At 43.9% G+C, this 20435-nt stretch overlaps 1 protein-coding gene across 7 annotated transcripts in view; it reads right to left on the minus strand.

The window, feature by feature from the left end:
• LOC135916462 (tropomodulin-like) overlaps positions 1 to 20435 on the minus strand; it is a 151351-nt gene that overhangs the window by 19680 nt on the left and 111236 nt on the right. For 2 of the 7 annotated variants that reach the window (XM_065449824.1, XM_065449825.2), the window contains exons 3-7: positions 15494 to 15617; positions 10382 to 10541; positions 7054 to 7185; positions 4863 to 4952; positions 2508 to 2638 (exon numbers count right to left, since the gene is read on the minus strand). In XM_065449824.1, coding sequence (XP_065305896.1) covers positions 2508 to 2638; positions 4863 to 4952; positions 7054 to 7185; positions 10382 to 10541; positions 15494 to 15617 — 637 coding nt within the window. Of the gene's footprint in view, positions 1 to 2507; positions 2639 to 4862; positions 4953 to 7053; positions 7186 to 10381; positions 10542 to 15493; positions 15618 to 17294; positions 17417 to 18452; positions 18473 to 19218; positions 19461 to 19510; positions 19729 to 20435 lie in introns of those variants that run through there. The other 5 variants (XM_065449826.1, XM_065449827.2, XM_065449828.1 and 2 more) reach the window with 5 other exon arrangements.

Genomic DNA, 20435 nt, shown 5'->3' on the forward strand with positions numbered 1-20435 from the left:
AATTTCATTTTGGAGCATATATGTTATTGTTGGAGCATTCTAAAGAGTGCAACTTATTTTTTCGCCTTTCATTTAGACTATTGATATAACTAAGTGGTATAACAGTCACAAAAGGTTGCATTGTACAGCATTAAAGAAGTGTTGAAGAGCATGGGTTTTTCATACTAATTTATCTCTTAAGTACTGGTGAAGTGACTGGAGGTGTTTTCCTTCAGGAGTTATGAAGAAGCTAGCGTTAACACAACGAAACCATGATTACTCAAACCAAGGTTCTGAAAGTGGCTGACTTCACTTTGCCACTTACTAGACTCACTAGAAGCACCTAGACATCTGGAGATCAAATGAAGTGACTGGGTGTGTGGAGGTGGCTGAGGAGAGGAAGCCACTCTTCAGCCACCTCCACATGCCCAATCTGCCGCTACAGGTGTAAGCCTCTTAAATAAGCTAAATAGAGTGACATCCCTCCTCCCTTGGCCTCATATTTTCCAAGTCCCCTCCCCACATATGCCTTGCCTTGCCTCTCGCACTCTTTGACCGTGGTGATCGCACAGCGCATCAATGTGATTGACGTGATGTCACAATTCGCAATCACTGCAGTCGTGGCATGTGCACCGAGATCAAAAGCAGCTGTCATGGTGCTTGCATGAGTCAAAATAAAGAACCAAGAAAACAAAAGGCACAGCCAGCAGCGCGAGGATGCTCGTGCACTTTTCCATGAAAACAACAGAAGCACAACCATGCGACTCCGATTCTCACCAACAGGGAGGCACAAGTAAGTTCGAGGCCTCCTCACCTGCCCTCGCTTGCCGGCTCAGGCAGCAAGCTAAAAGATGTCCCAACCTTTAGATTTAGCTAGGAGGCTTAATTGGGCGTAAAGCGACTGGAACCTAGACTTACGTTTCAGTGGCTTTATTTGGGTGCGGCTGTTCTCGTCCACTGGCAGCCAGTTACATTTACATGTCCTTTGGGACCAACGAAACAATGCAGTGCAACGTGCGAGCGACCATTTGCTGATACCTGCCAAATCCAAAGCTGCCAAAGCTGTTCTGGCACCATGTGGGGCAATTTCTGCCATTTTTGGCTTTTGGAACAATTTCATGCAGCAATTTGCTTGAGTATCAAAATGAAGCAATTGGCACGGAATTCCCAACCCTGACGTTACCTATGGCACAATCTGCTCATAACTGAGAATGCAACACAAAGACAGCCAGTGTAGTTATGTCAGAAGATTCTCAGTGACACAGCTCGAACAAAACTTTGCAGTTTTTGAGAATTTTTAACCAGTGCTGATATAAACTAACCAAGTTTAGCGCTCATTCGATCAAAATCGCCTGGTGGGGCAAAACAGTATGTGGAAAGCTGTGAAATTGTCCTACCATAAGAAATGTAGCTAGTGCCATGGATTACAACAGCGGATGTTTGCAATACAATATTTTGAGATCGTGCCAAGTAAAAGAAATGGAATTACTTTTAGTTCCTCGTACAGTAAAACCTTGTTAATTTGAGCTTTGTTAACTTAATTTGGAAAATCGGATAATTTGGACTTGTCCGCTGGTCCCGGCAGGTGCATGCATTACTTAATGCAATCAAATTCTCATTAATTCATACGTACTTGGCCGTACGTCGGTTCATTCGGAAACTCTCGCAGCTCGGCAAGCACGGAACGCAGCAAATGTGCGACGCCAAATAGCAACGACGACCCTATTGTCGAACCAAGACATCAGCATTGCCATAGTCATCAGCAGAAATCGTATGTGAACAACAGGAACGCTGGAACGCTTCGTGCCTATTTGTGCCTTTATAGCCTTGTGTTTACGCCATGCATAATACCATGTTGGCCGCACGCTTCTGAAATTGCATGTGTGCTATCCATGATCACGTCCTAGTGGCCGCGGTTTCATCTGCGGCGGCTGCAGCAAACAGTAGTTTCGTTTTGACTCGGTGTAATGGCCACGCGTGCAATGTCACAAACAAGGCAGAAGCCGTTGAGGTTGAAGAGCGCCGGTCATATCGTAGCGGATGGACAATCTGTTGGCGACCAGCTCAATGGCTTAAAATAATTGCGATGTGTGCATGGTAGTAAAATGTGTGTTCGGGATGAAGTGTGCTGCAGCCGTACTGCAAAGAAAGTAGTGAGGCCTTCACTTTTGCAAGCGCTAATCAGTAGCATGATGACGAGAACTGCAGCTTCCACAATGCTTTTGTGCAAAATAAAAACAGGATTCGCTTATTCATTCAATAAATAGAAGCATGTTGACATAGAAGGCATTTATTGTTTTCTTGATACCCTCGATAGCTGGTTATTCTGTCAATTCGGTCATTTCTTTCGGTCCCATGAAATCCGAATTGACGAGGTTTTACACAGATCCCTATGGAGCACTTGGCCACAGCACAACTAAGTAAAAAAAAATTGAGTGAGGTTTAAAAACTGACGCAAAGAAATTATTTGGCTGCTGTATACTTGTTATTCGTACTCCAAACTTCAACAAAAAATTATCACGCCATACCTTGATGTTGTTCCAGTTAAGTGTTTTCAAGGACGGATCATTGGCAGCCACTTTCTCGGCAGTTTGGTGGGTGTTGGTGTCGTTGTCTGGCTCCATTGGCATGGGCTTGGGCATGGACGCCTTCACCAGGGCTGCGTACATTTACCAACAAAGAAACCTTACAAAACAGGACGCCGCTGAACCACACAATAGTAAGCACATTCGATTACTTAAATTTTAGAGTTGAATATGAATGCTTACAGTTAAACCTCAATATAACAAAGTAGCATTGCCAACTTACTTCGTTATGTGGAAATATCATTATATTAAAATTTGACCTTTAATGCCCAGCATCAGGCTTTTTCTCAGATATTATAAAACAAACACCAGTTTCATTTTGGCCAAGTGGAAATGAAAATGACATGAATAATGGCAAATGGTATGGTCCTGGTATGGTCCACACATTCTTATTTGACAAAAGGAACGTCAAAAGGAACATGGCGGGACAGAAATGCGGAAACGTACTGGTTCGTCAGTGACGCTGATAGCATTAAGTACAGTCGCCAACGGAATTTTATAACACAGAAGGGGCCACAATATTTTCCAAAATATCGGTCAAGTAAAAAAAAAAAAAGATTCTTACAAACCTAAGAAACTTAGCATAAAGCCACGCTACGACCTGTCCCATTCTATTGCAGAGCACCGTATGATACTATATTAATTTTGCTCAAAGAATTAAAATAAATAATGGGGCTCTACATGTCAAAATAATGACCCGATTATGAGGCACAGTGTGGTGAGGGAACACTCTGAATTAATTTTGACCACCTAGCATTCGTTAATGTACACCTAACTATCAGCACACGACCACTTTTTGTATTTCACTCCCATCGCAATGCAGCCACCACGGTCTGGATTGAACCCGCAACCATCCAGCACAACAGCGCAACGCCATTGGGCCTTTGGTGTAGCCACTGGGCTACTGCAGTGAGTTGTTTAGTGAATAACCTTATAGAATTTGAACAATTGAGAACAAAAATGATGGCAGCCAGAAAATGAACGGTTACTTGTACAGTTTGAAGCACAACTCACATGAATGAAGAAAAACAATAACTGGGAGCTTTAGAAAATACAGTAGACTACCGTTAATTCGATCCCGACCAAAGGTCCTGGCCGGTGCTCATGCATTTCTATGGGCCCAAACTTGCGTTATCTCAATCCTTAAATTGGCCTTCGCCAGATAATTCAAACTTTGCCAGTCAGCACGCACGCGCGCGCTTGACCCCCTACAGTGACCCTGATAGCAACCCTTTCGTCGCAGTGTCTGTTTCAACGGAGCTTAAGAGACAGTGAATGCATTGAACATAAATCTTTACCCGTTGAAAATGCCTATTTTTGGCGTGCCCTAGAAAGCTTTTCAAGCAATAACTGCAGCACACAATGCCTGGTTACGGTATTTACCCATTTCTAATGCGTGCCTTTACATTTAAGGAAAGTTGCACTGAAAAGTGCTTACGCAGTGCAATCGGATACAAAACTAGAGCTGCCTTAGCAGCATTCATATGTATTACAGTATATCACAACTGTATCGCGGCAAAATGGCTTTAGATAACCAGCTGCCATTGTGCAACACGTATTAGATCCTTGTCCATATTTCTTGCTAAAGAAGCGGGTGACCATTAGCTTTCTACTTTGTTTAGGAGCTTTAATGTCATTTCTATGTTAGTTTTCTCTTTTGGACACATATAAAGTGTGTGCAGATTTTATTTGAGAGAGTGTTAGAATCAAGCAAATAATGCCAAATCAATCAGCATTGTGCTTAGGAGTTTTTTCTGCATCTTGTTTAATTTGACCCACCGGATAATTCAATCTGTTTTATCGGTCCCGACAGTGTTGAATTAATGGAAGTCGATTGTAGTAGATTAATGATAAATAGCAGTGCACAGGTATACTCCTGCATGCAAAAGGATCGAAGCAGAGTTGATACTTTTCCTGCACATGTGTGATGTTACTGATGCCTTTTATTACATATGCGCTAAGCATCGTATGTTAAAAATTTAATTACGGTGTTTTACGTGCCAAAACTACGGTCTAATTATGAGGAACACCGTAGTGGAGGATTCCTGAAATTTTGACCACCTGGGGTTCCTTAACATGCACCTAAATCTAAGTACACGGGTGTTTTGCATTTCACCCCTATCGAAATGTGGCCGCCGTGGCTGGGATTCGACCTTGTGCTTAGCAGCCCAACACCATAGCCACTAAGCAACAACGGTGGGTAGCACGTTATGTCCAGTCTTTATAAAACCCTCTGATCTACTCAGGTCCATCACCCACAGAACAGTGCCAAAAGGCGACGATGCAAAAGCTACTCACAATCAAACCCTGTGCCCGGCCTCTGTCTTCGATTGGTCACAGAATTGTGGTACTGGTCCTGACTGAGCATGCTGTGCAGACCAAGTATAGCTGTACCAGAAAGAAAGATACAAGTAAAAAAGTTGTATTACTACACGAACAATGACAAAGTTCACAAAGCAAAAAGAGAACAAGAGATAGGCCATTCTTAGTCTTCTACCAATGCTTGGACAACAGGACTTAAGCCACAGCACAAATGGCTGTCACAATCTCTAGTAGGGGTGTGCAAATGCTTGAATATTCGATTTAGAATAAAATGGTGAATGTTTGAACGATTTGATTCGCGAATCAAACATCTAATATCCAATTTCCCAAATATTTGATTTTTCGAATATCAGTACTTTTCAGAATATCAGAACCCACAGAAACAACCTGCCATAAAAACGGAAAAGTCCTCCTGCTTCCTGGAAGAAAACCTGAAAGCAGAACTTTTTAAACAATAGATGATTGTCATTAAGCACAGTATGGTAAACTCCTATTTAACTGAAATCCTCCGTGGTTTTTAGGACAACTTCACCATTTCTTCAGCTTCAGAGGGAAAAAAAAAGCACTTGATTTTATTCTACATACATTCTATTGATAAAATATATTTTCCACACTTTCTTATACGAATTGAGCTGTTATCAGTGCTGGCATACTAATTTGTTGTTCCCTTTAAAAAGAGTAAAGCATACTACGGTAGAGCCTTGTTGATACGAGCCTGTTACATAGAATTGCCCGGCAACAACGCTAACGATCAAGAACACACACCCACAAAAAAAAGCCCAATACAGTTACGCTTATTTTTTACTGGTTCATACATTCTCGGAAAACACAATATTTTGGCAGCAATGTTCAGTAGATCGCCAACCTGCAATTGTACAATATGTTTTCGAGCCGCCAGATCTCATGTAAACAAAAAAATGTGCAAAGTGTGCACGATCGAAAACAGCAGCTGCACCGCTGCGGCATCTTCCCTGCAATAGTCAGCTGCCTGTCTCGCATAAAAACGCTTAGGCGCACCAAAAAAGAAGCTGCTGGCTCATGTCAAATTCCAGTAGTGCAAACGCACGCTTGCTAAAGCCATAAAAAAGGGGCAACCTGTGTCTTGGTGCCACTCGAACATGACCAGCTTGGCTCGCATCGGCATCTCATGCTGCAATGGTTCACGCAACGCTTCGCATTATGCAAATGTCAAGTCGTTGAGTCTGGTGATCTTTCAGTAGTAACTTCTGATTGCAAGTTCTCTCGGTTAATACGTTTTTCCTTGTGTCTTCCTTTTTCCCGATATGTATAAACAAGGTTCTACTGTATACATCTTAAATCATAGGTACCAAAGTTACTGATAGCTAGCAAGATTCTTCTTAATGTAATGTGAGTAGCCTCCTGAGCATGTGCAGTACCATGTTTCTTGCACAAAATTTGTAAGCATAAAGTTTTGTGTTGTATTTCCTAATACTCAATTTGATATTTGGCTTTTTTTTATTGATGTGATTTGATATTCGATTTGAAATCTCCTATTCAGTATTTGCACACTACTATGAGGACTTTAAGTAATATTTAAATATAGCAGTTCTGAAATAAAAGGACAGTTCCTTTGGAGATATGCCGTCAGTGGTGGCCACCATGGGGTCACGGGCGATACACTGTAATTAGTCGCTAACAAAAATCAATTAACTTTTCAACTTAGTTTCAGTGGGCTCATCGTAATTGGGAAAGCTCTCCGTACAAGCCTTATCAACTTTTGGATCTAGAAAAATTCAATTACTTGTCGAACTGCAGCATGACAAATTTCGGCTATGACAGCACAAAGTCACAGGCGATGATCTGCTTATGCCACCCAGCAGCCATCAACCAGTCTGCTGCAACATATTCGCACAATTTGAAGCTTTCTGCCTACATGTGAGCTTAAACACACCGACAAGCTTGGCATGTGTGCTCGCAGTAGCTGCTAGTTGGTCGCCCACAGACCTGAACACTGGTTTAATGGCCGTCAGTTTAACTCGTACGCATGATCTCGGGATCGATCCCTGATGACCCGCATGTAGCAGCAACAAGCTGAGCATTCAACAAGAGACAAAACACATCGAGGTGAATTTCCACCAAACCACCTCACAGGTTGCCAGCAACTGTGGCTTCGTTGTTATGTGCACACCTACGGAAAGACACTGACCTGCCAGGTCCACCAGCTCCGACTCATTTGCTGTGTTGAGCGCTTTCTCGTAGTCTTCACCGATGTCCAGCTCAACTTCCACATCGTCATCTTGTTTGGGCTTTGGCTGGACACGGGGAACAAAGACCTTTCCTAGAAGGCCCAACCAACAGAGAAAGAAAGGAGCAGAGCAACTTTTAAACCCTGTTACAGGTTTATAAGGATTAATTAGAGGACCCTCAATATCAATATCTCTAAATAAACAATGTTCATGATCATGAGATTAAGGGGACACAAAAAACAAACATTAAAGAAGTACAGATCCATATTCTTAAAGGTGTAGAAATCCTACTACACATGATTTTCTCACATAAACTGATCACATTTAGCAAGTGCAATGGTTGGGAAATGCATGATATTTTAATTTCACACTGAACTTAGTCTCAAAACTCTTGGCCTGGCATCATCGATTACTGTTATTAAGTCACGACATAGAGCATGATTTGCTGACGCGGAGCTATTGATCCTTTTCGCAGAGCAGTTTGTTCTAGAGAAACGAGATGGTGCTTTAGGCGGAACGCCGCATGTCGCCTCGGCGACAGTGCACAACTACGAAACCATTACTGCTTCCACTTTGCTTCTGTGCGATCAACTGTCGGAAATGCAACTGAGTTTTCACTAATGCAATGTGCTCCCATCACGCCAGATTTAATCATGTGGATTGAAGATGTGTGCAGTAGTTGGCTGCAAAAATAGTGACTGGCATATTAAGGAATGGAATGAATCAGTGTAGCCAAGTTCGCGAACCGTTGCTGCGACTATCTGCACGTGTTACCGGCACTTCGAGATGTGTGGCTTTCTTTGAGGATACAGAAATTTGCTCATCTCCCAGGATTGTATTGCTAAACCTTCAAAGAAAGTGCTTCAGCCCTGGAACGTCGGCAAGAGTGAGTACCGCTCGTTGAACAATGACAAATGGAGTAACGCCGCTTCCTGTTATATTACGTTTCGGGCACAGTATCTGGTTGAAGGAAAAAAACCAGTCACAAAAGACAAAAGACAGTAAGAGAGGTTCACACCACGACAGTTTTTTTTTATCAACTGAGCTTTATTAGAAACGGCATAGTCCCGGCAAGGCCAGCAGAGCATGCGCAACAACAGCATCACTAATCACAGAGCATGAAAAGGCAAGTTATCACATCTATCGTGACTGACCTAAAAAAGCAAACCAGTCATTGTGGTGTGAACCTCTCTTCTTGTCTCTTGTGACTGGTTTTTTCCTTCAGCTATGTACCAACTGGCCCGGAGTTTCAACCCTTCTGCACGGTATCCACACACATCTACCACAACTGGTATGGAATCTTGTGCCTACTCTACTGCCAACGTGTCAATAAGTGAATGGGCACGCACTTGAATATATGTGCACCATACATCCACAGTAAATGACGGACAACACCAATAGCCCACAAAGCTGAATGCTTCATGATAGTCTACAAAAGTAAGCGAGTTACTAGCGATAATACATCTTTGCTACAAGGTATTACAATCTACAAAAAGGCTACTTCAAATCTTGCGCGCAGCAAGAACAAATCTATCGGACTCTGCACACCTGTGATCGATTAGGCAGAAATAATGTGATAGTGACCACACCAAGGAAACTTACCGAGTCAGAAATGTGACAAACCGCTGCTTCAAAATATTTTCCAAAAAAAGAACGAAGAGCAAAACAGATTAATTCTTATCCAATTCGTGAGCGGAAAGTTTGGGCAGCTTGGAATACATATTTAGCCTCGCTTTTAAAAGAAGCACCATATACGTTGCTCGCGCCGGTTGGACATAGCTTAATCAGCTTGCAAAGCACTTTTGCATGTCCTCTGAAGCTGTGGCCAGAGCTTCATGTCATCCACCCAGTCACAGTCTTCGATATCTCCCGAAACAGGCTTGCAAGCCGCACAGCCATCATACACACAGACTGTAAACGCGGAGGCAATGGAGGCAGTTGAGGCAAACAATGGATGTGCCACCATATGATCAAACATGGCATCACCAATAGGATTGCCGCAAAAATTGTCAATAAGGCTAGGTATTACGACATTGCTAATAAAAATTCAGTGCTGCATAGATTTTGTCTAGATGCCATGCAGCAGCCGTAACAATTCCAGAAGCTGACAGAGCCATTGCATCATGTCATGAATTGTCGGCTGTAAGAAGGGATGCACAGAGGCACAGTTCGACTTTTCAAAGGAATTGTACTGCTATTATAGAGCACCAAGATGTACAGTCAACCATAAAATTTTACGGAACACGAGATCCGAGAAAAGGCTGAATATCTGCGCAGCCTAGTATCCACATTTACAGCCTCTACCAATATATATGAACAACACTGTGACGTTCGGTTTTACTGACTGCTGTTACAGGCTGCTCAGAAATTGAATATTCCCCCCCCCCCCCCCCCCGAGATCCTGTGGCCCATAGACTTTTGTGGTTGACTGTACTAGTTAGCCTGGATTTTCCTAACATGACATAATGAGACAGGTTTCAAGTCAAGTCACTTCATTTTTCCAGGAAAGAAAAAGTCAAGAAAAAGAGACTGGTTACAAGCTGCTTCCCATAGCATGACAGGTCCAAAATTCTTTCTGCATCTTGCTTTACACGACCCTCCAGATAATTCCATCAGTTTCGTTGGTCCCACCAAGGTTGAATTAACGGAAGTCATTCGTACTAATAAGCAACTACACAAAATATAAACTACACTGTATTGTAACACATAGCAAGTTGACACTTTATTTATTTATTTATTTATTTGTTTATGCAATGTTGTTTGGAAATAAGCGCACACATCAACCCACTCTCAGTATGCCGAGTTGACCAATGCACGAAGTTTATATACTGGTGTCATCCATGGTAGAACTGCATCTGGAAGTCGCTTCTTGGTTTATCACAACTTAAACGTCAACAGTGGCATGAACTGAACCCTAACTCTGGTGCCAAATTTTATTCAATTTAAAAGCCAGGATAAGGGCTGTGACTTCAGTTACAGATAATACATTTATTGCCATGACTTGTACTTCAGATACCTTTTTGTTCTATTTGCGATGTTCGAGTTGGGGGAAGGCTAACATACATTTGAAGTCGGCCTTTACACAGCAACATATATAGCAGCAGAAGAAACTATGCAGGGATATTTTTAGACTTTTGTGGAAAAAAGTTGTCAGAAATGAGGAATTTCTGTGCCTAGAAAATTAACATTTACAGCCTGGCAGGGAATGTCACTTTTTCAGAGGAGAGCTTTGAGAACTCCCAGTTCAAGTGTCTTAAACACGACGACTGAAGTGTTCAAGTGCCCCACCTCGCTTTGATCCCGCCTGGAATGGCTTAGCTTCGGGCCAGTCTTCCTGCTCCCGTGCAAACTTTTCGAGGAACTGCAGCAGGTGGCGCCGGTTCAGGGGACCCGTCGGCTTCTTCTTGGTTTGTGTCCGACATCGTTCCGATGGTGGTATTAGAGAGTCCTGCAGCGGGCGGCGGAAAAACAAAAAACAAGACTCAAGTCTCAGGACGCATGGCAGAGTGGGGGGAAAAAAAAAACATTTTTCGGCTTTCAGCATAGACAAGGAAACAAGTCACAGAGCCCAAAATACACTGTTCAATCCAGTGCGAAGGACTGCTGTACTACCCACGAGCCTTCCGCTTAATCTTGTTTCCTTTGCCGAGAGTGAGAAACCCTCTTTAATGAATGCTGGAGATATCTCCATGGCCGTGCATCCAACACACAACCCCAGACAGTGCAACATGAAATGATGCATCCACACAACAAAGCAACAACCACAAGCACAAACAGTGACATATAACTAAAGTGTCTGGTCAAGGTCAGTGCCTCAGAAAAAGGCTAATAAGAGTGTCTTCGTTGAGCCCAAAGCCCTACCAGCGCTACTTGAAGTTTGAGTGCCGGGTTTCAGCACTGAAATGAAGTTGTGAAGAAATGTACAATCACTGTGCCCCTTGTTATTCTGTTTTTTGTGCAAGTAAGGTTGTTTAACTCTGTGGCCAGCCAAAATGCCACAAACTATCTTAGTTGCATGAGAATATTTAGGTATTGTTCTTTCCCACCACTTTTAGCAAGAATGCTATATGAGGGGAGATGGAAGCAAAAAATAAGTTCAGGATTATATTTTTCTAGAATACCAAGGCCACTCTTATTGTGAGAGGATGTGCATTAAGCCAGAAAAGGTGCAAAAACAAAAGAATGCTGGCATTACTGCTTTCAAGTTGCCAAGGCAGGTCCTACATTTCTTTCCTTGTCTGCTCAGGCCTAGTTAATTTTTGTCGGTAAAGATGGACTACATTGGACATAGACTAAAATTTAGCAAGTTTCAATAGCTTTAACTGACAGAACTCAATTTCACATGAATGAAGAGTGTTTAAAAAGTGTGCTTCATTTCATAAAAAATATATGAAAGGACTTCAGACAGAAAAGCAAGAATTTATGGAGAACATGATAAAAAGAAGGTTTGACTGTCCAGCTCATTAGAATTAAGTGCAGAGTTTGTCTCAAGTAGTTCAGTTTATTTCCTATGCAAGATACAGGGGTGGCACTTCTCAAAGTCATTTTGGAGCAATTTTTGGAACACGTAAAACTGCATCTTGGAGCAGTTTGGAGCAGACTAAATTTCATTTTGGAGCGCTTCGGAGTAGATAAAATTTCATTTTAAGCAGTTCAGAGCAGGCCAACCTGAATTTTGGTGAAATATGGAACATGGCCGTGTACTTCAAAACAACGATGAAACAGAATAAACCAACACGAAGCGCTCAGTAGAAGCATGATTTGCGGGCAATAGCCTACTAGAATATAGAATCGTGTCGAGAGGTGGCCCGGCGCATGCTTTCCTATCAAGCCGTGAACATTGGTGGCACTATGATCCAACTACATATTCCCGCGTCGATGCTCAAGATGATAGCAGAAAATGCGCTCAAACTATGCGGTTCAATTGGTGTGGGAAAATGATTTCTGGATCACGATATGTCACCGCAGACCCAAAGAGCCACGATCAAACCTGGGCTGGTATAACGTTATGCTATTGCAATCTGCATTTATTGCGATAGCAATTATATGGACATTCCAGGTGCATTCCTGCTGTTTACATCGCCATGATGTTCCACATAAAGTCTAGGGGCGGTAACATCGTCGCCGTGCACCATATACTGTGCAGTACGTGTGAGTGAAAGCGTACGAGGGTGAGCTGGCAATGGAGGCTCAATTTCGCTTGGGCAAGGGAGCAAAGCGGGGAGAATTCACACAGTCTTCAGTCGTGCGGAAGGCACTGGGGGGAGGGGGCAGTCTACTGTGGCGGCTGCTGGGTATGGCGTGGCCGTGTGAGCCCTATATTAAAGCGATCTGCGATGGGGACCGAGTGCGAGTGCTGATAGCTTCGTGTATGCTGTGTTTTTCTGCTTAGATCATGTTGAAGCGAAAGGTAGCACAAAAATCAATTCATTTGCTACTGCTGCAGCGTTTCTTCAGTCCACTGTTTTGACAGAGTTTCCATGGTCATCGAGTGAGATGTGTTCATGTCTGCTTGTGCCCACATGATCCCATGCAATTTAGTAAGTGAATGTTTACAGGCTTATACGGCCAATAAATCTACTATCTGTACTTTGTATCGCTGTCTACTAATGTGCTACTGCAATTGATGCTTCACCTTTCGGGCAAAACTGAGACTTTTCATACCGAATCCGCTGTTAGGTCAAAATGACTCGGGCTCGCCCATATGAGCGTAACAACAGATTGGAATAGTTTTACGTTATACCAGCCCTGAGGACAGAGATACCCACTTGCTGAATGCACTGCAGCAGGTGCTTCCCTAATATCTAATTCACTTGCAGCGCCATCCACCTACCTTTTACTGCTTTGTGCCTCAGCTATAAGGAGCGCTGCGCTGCCCATCCTACTCAACCATATTCCAGTACACTCTAAATGCAGCCGCCTGATTGGCCACGTGCACACCAGCCACTTGCCAGAAGCACTGAAAAGTCCAGTGTTACAAGTGTGAAAATTCTGTGCAGGAGGCGCTGTCGCACGGCGTGTGGCATGTGAACGGCTGCACTATTTTTCGGAGAATGAATCCACTCGCTGTTCGCGGCCATTGCCGGAGTACACATGCCGAAGCCATTCTGGAGCAGTGTGGCTCAATTTCCGTCAATTTTCTGTGTTTCGCGCAGGAACTCTCCTTTGTATCAGACTGGCTTGCCTCTTATCTAGCGCGAGGGTCTGGTGGCAAGTGCTCTATTAGTTGCACGATTACTTTATCAATAACAACACTAAAATGTTTTACTGCAAGGCTGTCTATGGCTAGGATCTGATATTTTATGGAATCTGCGTGGAAAAACTCGCCCCTAAAAAGTGAAAGAGCCAACAACAAAAGCAAATGCATATTGCTGCTTGCATCGAAGCCAAGTTTAACAGCCACCTGTGCCTAAAATGGCACTCTGTGACAGCAGTGTTTCTGTGAATGTATGACGCAGTGCATGACGTTATGTGCGCCTGATAAGGTGACCAAGGAGAACTCTTGGTACTATTTTGCTCCACTGTTGCTAGGGGAAGGCCACGCGTGATCCGTATGCCTGAAGAGCAGCGTCTCTATCAGGAGTGACAGCGAGAGCAGTGGCGGGAGAGATACCGTCAACGTCATTCCAACCCTATGGCCTGAGAAGAAAAGCGTGTCCGCGATGTGGTATGTAAGCGACGACGCATATCGTGACGCCGAGAATGCTACAATGAGACGTTGATATCACGAGGGCACAGTGCCGGGATTTGACGGTGCATACGCAAGGTTCCAAAGAGACTTTCTCGTTCGCAACTTCAGATCAAGCTGCCGAGTATGTGAATGCCTATGGTTTTATAATGACCTCGCGGAAATCAACGGCATACTGTCGGAAGAGTGATGGATGGATGGTGGATGTGCTGACTCGGTGCTTTCCCGGCGAGGACATTGGGGACTTTCAAGTCACGGCACGTGCAAGGAGGCGCTGATAAAGGGTAATATGCCTCGGTTCAGTACAGCGCATGTACAGAGGCTCTGCTAAAAGGTATGTTTTTTGCGTGTGTGTCTTTATTTCAGAAGTTAGCCTAATATACATATACTATACCAATGCAAGCTAGTTTCAGCGATATACATCAGTAAGGCTCAATGGTAAGGCCCATGGGTCCTTTTAAGTCTTAAAATGTCATACACCATTTCTGTACAATTGATAAAGCTTTCCTTCTGAGCACAATTCCACAGAAAATGCAGCGGTTTACTAACTGTCTCACTGAAGCAAGTTGTAATTTTTTACTGAGACATTACACATTGTCGTGTATGAGTGAGGAACATTCAATCTCAGCTAATCTAGTGCTGGATGTACAAAGAACCAAACAGGCCAATATATTTATTTTGCAAATTTGCAGGCCACACCTTGAGGCACACCCCTCACTCTCGTCTGCAATGGAGCTCCCAATACCTTGTTGCAAAAGAGGAGGACGGCTTGCAAGAGATTGCTAGAATTTTCTGGGGATTGCTGGTCACTCACTATAGTAGTATATGTGATAATCGCAATGTCTGCCGGCACGGAGTGCACAGAAATTTTCTTGCAAAGCCTGCACCTCGCAGACCTTTTAGACCAACAGTATATTGGATGGCAAGCACTCACACTGCTGAGTAAAAGTGTGTCCTTACATTAGCAACACCTCCAGTATCTGGACTGTACAATTTTTCTCAAATGGTACAAGCAAACCAGGAATTCCAACACTGCATCCTTAAGCTTTCCGATTGTGTTTTTTTTTTGTCCCATTTGTATTCCTAATGATAAACAGTCTTGCCCCTACACATAAAAAAATTGTTGGCTGTGGAATCATAATATTGCAATGTACTTCTCCTTGTTGATATCCTACTGAATTACAGTTCACTGATCAAAGCAAGGGAATAAATCCTTTGCTGAGCAATACCATGGACCATTAGGATACTGCAGCCAGCCCACATGTTACATGCTCGGCTCCTCTGCCTTCTTCAATTTTGATTTATAGAAAGCCACAGATTACTCCCACTGAGAGATGGAGGAGAAATTATTCGAGGAAAAGAAGGGAGGCGAGCCTGAGTCCTCTAGCTTCAGGGATGTAGCCAGGCAGGGGCCTGGCTACATTTGACTATTTGCAAGTTCATGCCCAAATGGCCTGTCAACAGTTTCAAACCTAACCCTGTACTAATATAAAGATTACTAAACAAGCCTCGATGGCTCATTCTGTTGATGCCAGGCCAAGGGTTCAATAACACTTTTTCACTGAACAGTCTGTTAATTGGCACTACGGAAGAGGACAGCCTGCTGTTCACAGTCACAATCCCCCTCCCCCCACTGAAATGAGTGCAAGTCCCAAGGCTCTCATCAGTGAAAATGTAGTGGCTGCCATTGCATCCATAAAGGAAGCACTCACATCTGGGTCCACCATGTTGCCAAGTTGCTCCAGTTCTTCCGGAGACAGCTTGGATAGAAGTTCATCGATGTCCATGTCTGCATACTTTTTCACGTCCTTCATGATGTTCTCAGCCATATGGAGCCTGACAAGTTTACATGGACAGGAAACCAGCAAATGATTACTGGGTTTCTAGCATAAATAAGAATAAATAAATTGTGTTGTTTGTCAGCACAAGTCAGTATCAGTATTGGTTTTAGGTGCAACACTTCAATGTTTACTTAATCCAGACAATCTAACATCTAAATGTATACAGTAAAGGTTAGCAAAATGAGAACAAGCTGAAAGCGGGAGCCAACGTTTCGATAAGTGGACTTGTCTTTTTCAAGTTGACTTGTCGAAACGTTGGCTCCCACCGTCACCTTGTTCTTGTTTTGCTCATCGTCTTCAATTTCCATTTCCCGCCTTTCTTCTGTTTTCCCTAGAGTAAAGGTTGACATACATAATGAATAGTCAAAATAATTTGGCTGAAGCAACTGTCCAGATACTCCATGATAATTATACTATATAATCTTGCTAGCTTTTGAGCAGCAGTAAGTATGATTGCTATCAAACGTAACCAACCACATGGAAAAGAAGAGTAGAGCATTCTACAAGTTATACAAACTGCATGACGAAGTGCTATGCATTGAAAAAAATATGTCAAAATTCAACAGCTTTCCATTTCAAGTTCAATTTATACATTCTGAAAGATGAGCTATAAAAACACAGCATGTCTACTTTCACAGCTTAAAGTGAATAGCCAAAAAGAGTATTATATCCCTAAGTTATACAAACACTGGTGCAGAAAGCATAGTAATATAAGCAGAAACTAAAACAGTAAAGAACTCCGTGCAGCACAGAGTTAGTCAAGATCACTCAAGATGCAGTATTAGTCAGTCATGGATTAAATTACTGAAACAAAAGGTCAAACACCAACATGTTAGTACATTATTAGAACTCACCACACAGTAAACACCCAAAGAATGCATGCTATTCGATGGTGGTGCTCTCACCCTTTAGTGGAGAGTTGTGTGGCGGATTTGCGAAAACAATGTCCACACAAGACATGCCACGCCCCTTGAGCGTTCTTTCATACGAAGTGACATGTCATCACACATACATACACGAAGGTTGTGCAAAGGTATTACCAATGTTCAGTCCCCTTGAGACCGCCCCAACAGAGCTTACAAAGTTCGATTATTGCAGTATTGAAACATTATGAGAAGCACAGACAGTGCAAAGCAAAATTACGCCTCTAGTCCACAAATTTTTAATGTTCCAAATTCTGTACAGCCCACACATTTTTCACCAAGAGGGAGTAACTTCAAAATTTGCCTCAATCTAGTTAACCAATAATGTTCAGAGGTTGCCACAGCTTTAATAAGAGGTACAAGTGTGTGGACAAAATGAATGGACACACACGGGTGCCAATTTCTGCAAATGGGAGTTAGCAATTATGTAACAACCTATGTGAATGTAGTTAAGATAAGTGTACACTGAGAAGAGTAAATAGAACTGGTTTATGGTATGTTGCAGCCAGTAGACCACGGTATTATTCTCACTGGTGGAATGCGACTCTTGACTATGCACACATGTGTAAAGAGCTGCACTGAAGACGGGAGACATGACGTTGATCCTTCCAGACATACCACTCCATGCAATGCAGTGAACGACAGACAAAAGGGAGCTGTACGGGGCAAAATCCAGGCAAAACTGGGAAACACTTGCTCGAGGCCAATCACTGCACGCCCATGCGACCAAGCTAAGACTTGGCACTCACGCCGGCTTCTCATCGAGGCTTGTGGTGGACACACGATGGTGTGTCTTGACACGCGTCGTGACCCTGTGGGTCGTCGTCTTGACACTGATGATACTCATGACTGCCCGTTTCCTGCCTTCTCGCTGTTGCCGCCACCGACAGTCAAAGCAAGTACACAGTGCCACCTATCAGCTTTTAAATTGAATAACAAAGTCTCTTGGGACAGAGTAAACATCCAAACCACCCATGACGTAAGCTTCAATGTTGTTGCAGTATGCAAAGTAAAGGTCGCCTAATACTTCAAACAACTCATCATGAACTACTGTATGCTGAATGCAGCTAAAAATTGTAAGTTTTGCAAAATGATATAAATGTCATTGCCTGTTGGACATTTCCCACACAAAATAAGCTCATCGGCAGCAGCATTGGCTGATTACAGAAACCTCATCATAGCTTTAACTCATTCAACAACTGCCCTGTCATTGCAATGAGAACGAGGAGCACGGAATCACTGTGCATATTTTAGGGCAAAAAAAGCTGTTGGCACATGATGACACTGACATGCCCCCCAAACCAGAATTGAAGTCATCCCATATGCTAATTCTTTTCAAACAACAACCTCCAAAAGTATGTTTTAGGGAAGGCTACTTGTACACAACATACTTAGCATGAAACGACCAGTAAAAAAATTAAGCGAAATATCTGCATACTTTCAGGGCTTACAAAAATGAATGCTATATCTTTGGCTATTACGTATCAGAAATCATAATAGGCAGATTAGTGCATCTGCAGTGTGACAAATTACAACTAATTTTGCCCGAAACTGTGACACGGCAGAATACTAATGCTTTACAAGGCAGATTTCACGTGCGTTTATTTCTTCCCAGTCAGCTCACAAGCAATTCCCGTCAATATTTGAATACAGTCGCAAGACAAACGGAACTGCCCTATCAAGGTCGCTGTGGCTACAATGCCTTATGCATACGATAATGCTTCCAACACACCTCTTATACTGACCCACCGCTAAGACCTGCAGGGAAGACAAAAGCACTTTAATTATCCAAGGGCCGCACCTAATGCTCGGGAACATATCGAGCCGCCGATCAACAAGTATGCTAATGCTCAACAGGCAGTCCCACGGTACTAAATTGAATGGAATCAGGCGCAGTCATTCCTCACCCGCTTTTTATTACCAATGACTTGGGAAAAGGCGGACCCAGCGGCAACAGTGGGCAACAGAAATATCGGCACGCCTTGCTTCCGTATCCGACCACGCCTTACGACGGTGTTCCGCTATCACCTCTGCAGCACGTAAAAGTCGGTCACCGTGAACTTCCTAGCAATTTTTTTTTTTTTTTTGCACACTAACTTGTTGCGGAAAGCTTTCTTCCGTGCCCTCAGCAACTACAAACTAAAGTTACAACGCCGCACTAAAGAAACCAGCTCCTCTTAGCAACAGTATTTGTTTTCAAGATACCAGCGGCGGGGCTCCTACGGCGCGTGGCGCCCGTACGGTCGTATCTCATGCGGTTTTGACGTAACGAATACACGCGCCGTGAAATCGTAACTGCGCTTAGGAACAAAGCATATAGATGTTAAGAGCACAGTCTACAAACAACGTCGGACCGAGGATAAATATAGCCGAGGAAGAGACGGGTGCTCCCTCGCTCGCCGCATGCCGCGCCGCATCATCCTAAAAGGAGACCCTCAAATTGTGCACTCCACTCGCAGTGGCGTCAAAGGTGCGACAAACCCCGGCTTCTCGGAACACGGCCAGTACGCGAATGAAAAACGCGAGGACAATGTGACAAGCACGGCGAGCGGCGGAGTTGTAGTCGCCGTCTCGGGACGTTGGGGACGAATGCCGCCTGCCCGTACACCGTTAACTCGGCTCCCATTGAGCCCGTACCAACGGGACGATAGAGAAAAATTGGTCAGCACTCACAGCTGCTTGAGATGACAATACCGGTGAGGTCCGTAAGACGAAACGTTTTCCTTGGTTTCGCAGCGAGTTACTCCGACGGGCCACTTGCCGTAGGACGAGAACCAACTCACGAAATCTCCAACACAGAAATAGAAACTTGGGCGCCGTCGCCCGAACGCTGCACTTCTCGGACTAAAATAACCGGTCAAAATTGACGGCTACGCCACACAAAACTGTCTCCGGAGATCGCGGACGGAAATCTCAGGTCGCGTACAATAGAGTACAACAAAATAGGGGTGCCTTCGCTACGCACCTGTGTTCGAAGAAATCGCTCGTCGTCGTGAAGTTACACAGGCACGCGTAGATTTTCTCGCACTCGGCAGCCGCCACCCTGCTGCTGGCTGGCTCCTCTCGCTCGTCTCGCGACGGCCTCGTTTGTTCTCGTTGGCTGCGAGAGCCGACGGACGCGTCGCCCGGGCAACGGTACTTCTGTTTACAAATGGCGTCGTCCGCGCTCGGCGGAAGAGGAGAATCGACTCAGAGCGAGTCGCGCGACCTTCCAACTGCGCAATTTTGCGCGCGTTTGAAGCCGTGCCTCTCTCGCACGCGTATGCTTGGCTTCCAAGATGCGCAGTTCCTGCGACGCTGAGCGGTGTAGACATCCGAACGAACGCGCGAAGCATGCGGAGCAGCTCCTAGTCTTGGCATCGGCCGGGCGGAGCGCCGTCGTGGGAGACGGAAAACGCCAGTCACTCGCGGACTGCTCTAAATCATCGGTAATGAACCGAAGTCAAATAAATGAGGTCTTAAAGCATTTGATAGATTCTATATATAAAATATCGGTTGTTATTACTTTTTTCTTTTGTTCATGTATACGTAGAAGAGCGGCGTAAGAATGAAGAATGTTTATATATATATATATATATATATATATATATATATATATATATATGGGAAGGGAGGCGGGGAGGGATGGGCTTGATTCTCAATTTTTATTGGGGTTGCGGGCGGGCACACCATCACCTGACACTCCACGCTTCTAGGAGGAGTGGTAGAATAAAATGTTGGGGGGTCGGTTGCCCTCGATTCTCGCGTGGTTAAAGAGCCGACCCTAGTATACATGTCAGCGACGTAGGTATACACGAATATCTTACTCTTTGCAGATCGGCCGTAATAAAGGCAGCGACACACGTGTGTAATAACGCAAGTTGGCGGCTCCCAGCTGGGGCTCTTATTAC

Source organism: Dermacentor albipictus, chromosome 4 (genome assembly GCF_038994185.2).
Source record: "Dermacentor albipictus isolate Rhodes 1998 colony chromosome 4, USDA_Dalb.pri_finalv2, whole genome shotgun sequence".
In the NCBI taxonomy this organism is placed as follows: Eukaryota; Metazoa; Arthropoda; class Arachnida; order Ixodida; family Ixodidae; genus Dermacentor; species Dermacentor albipictus.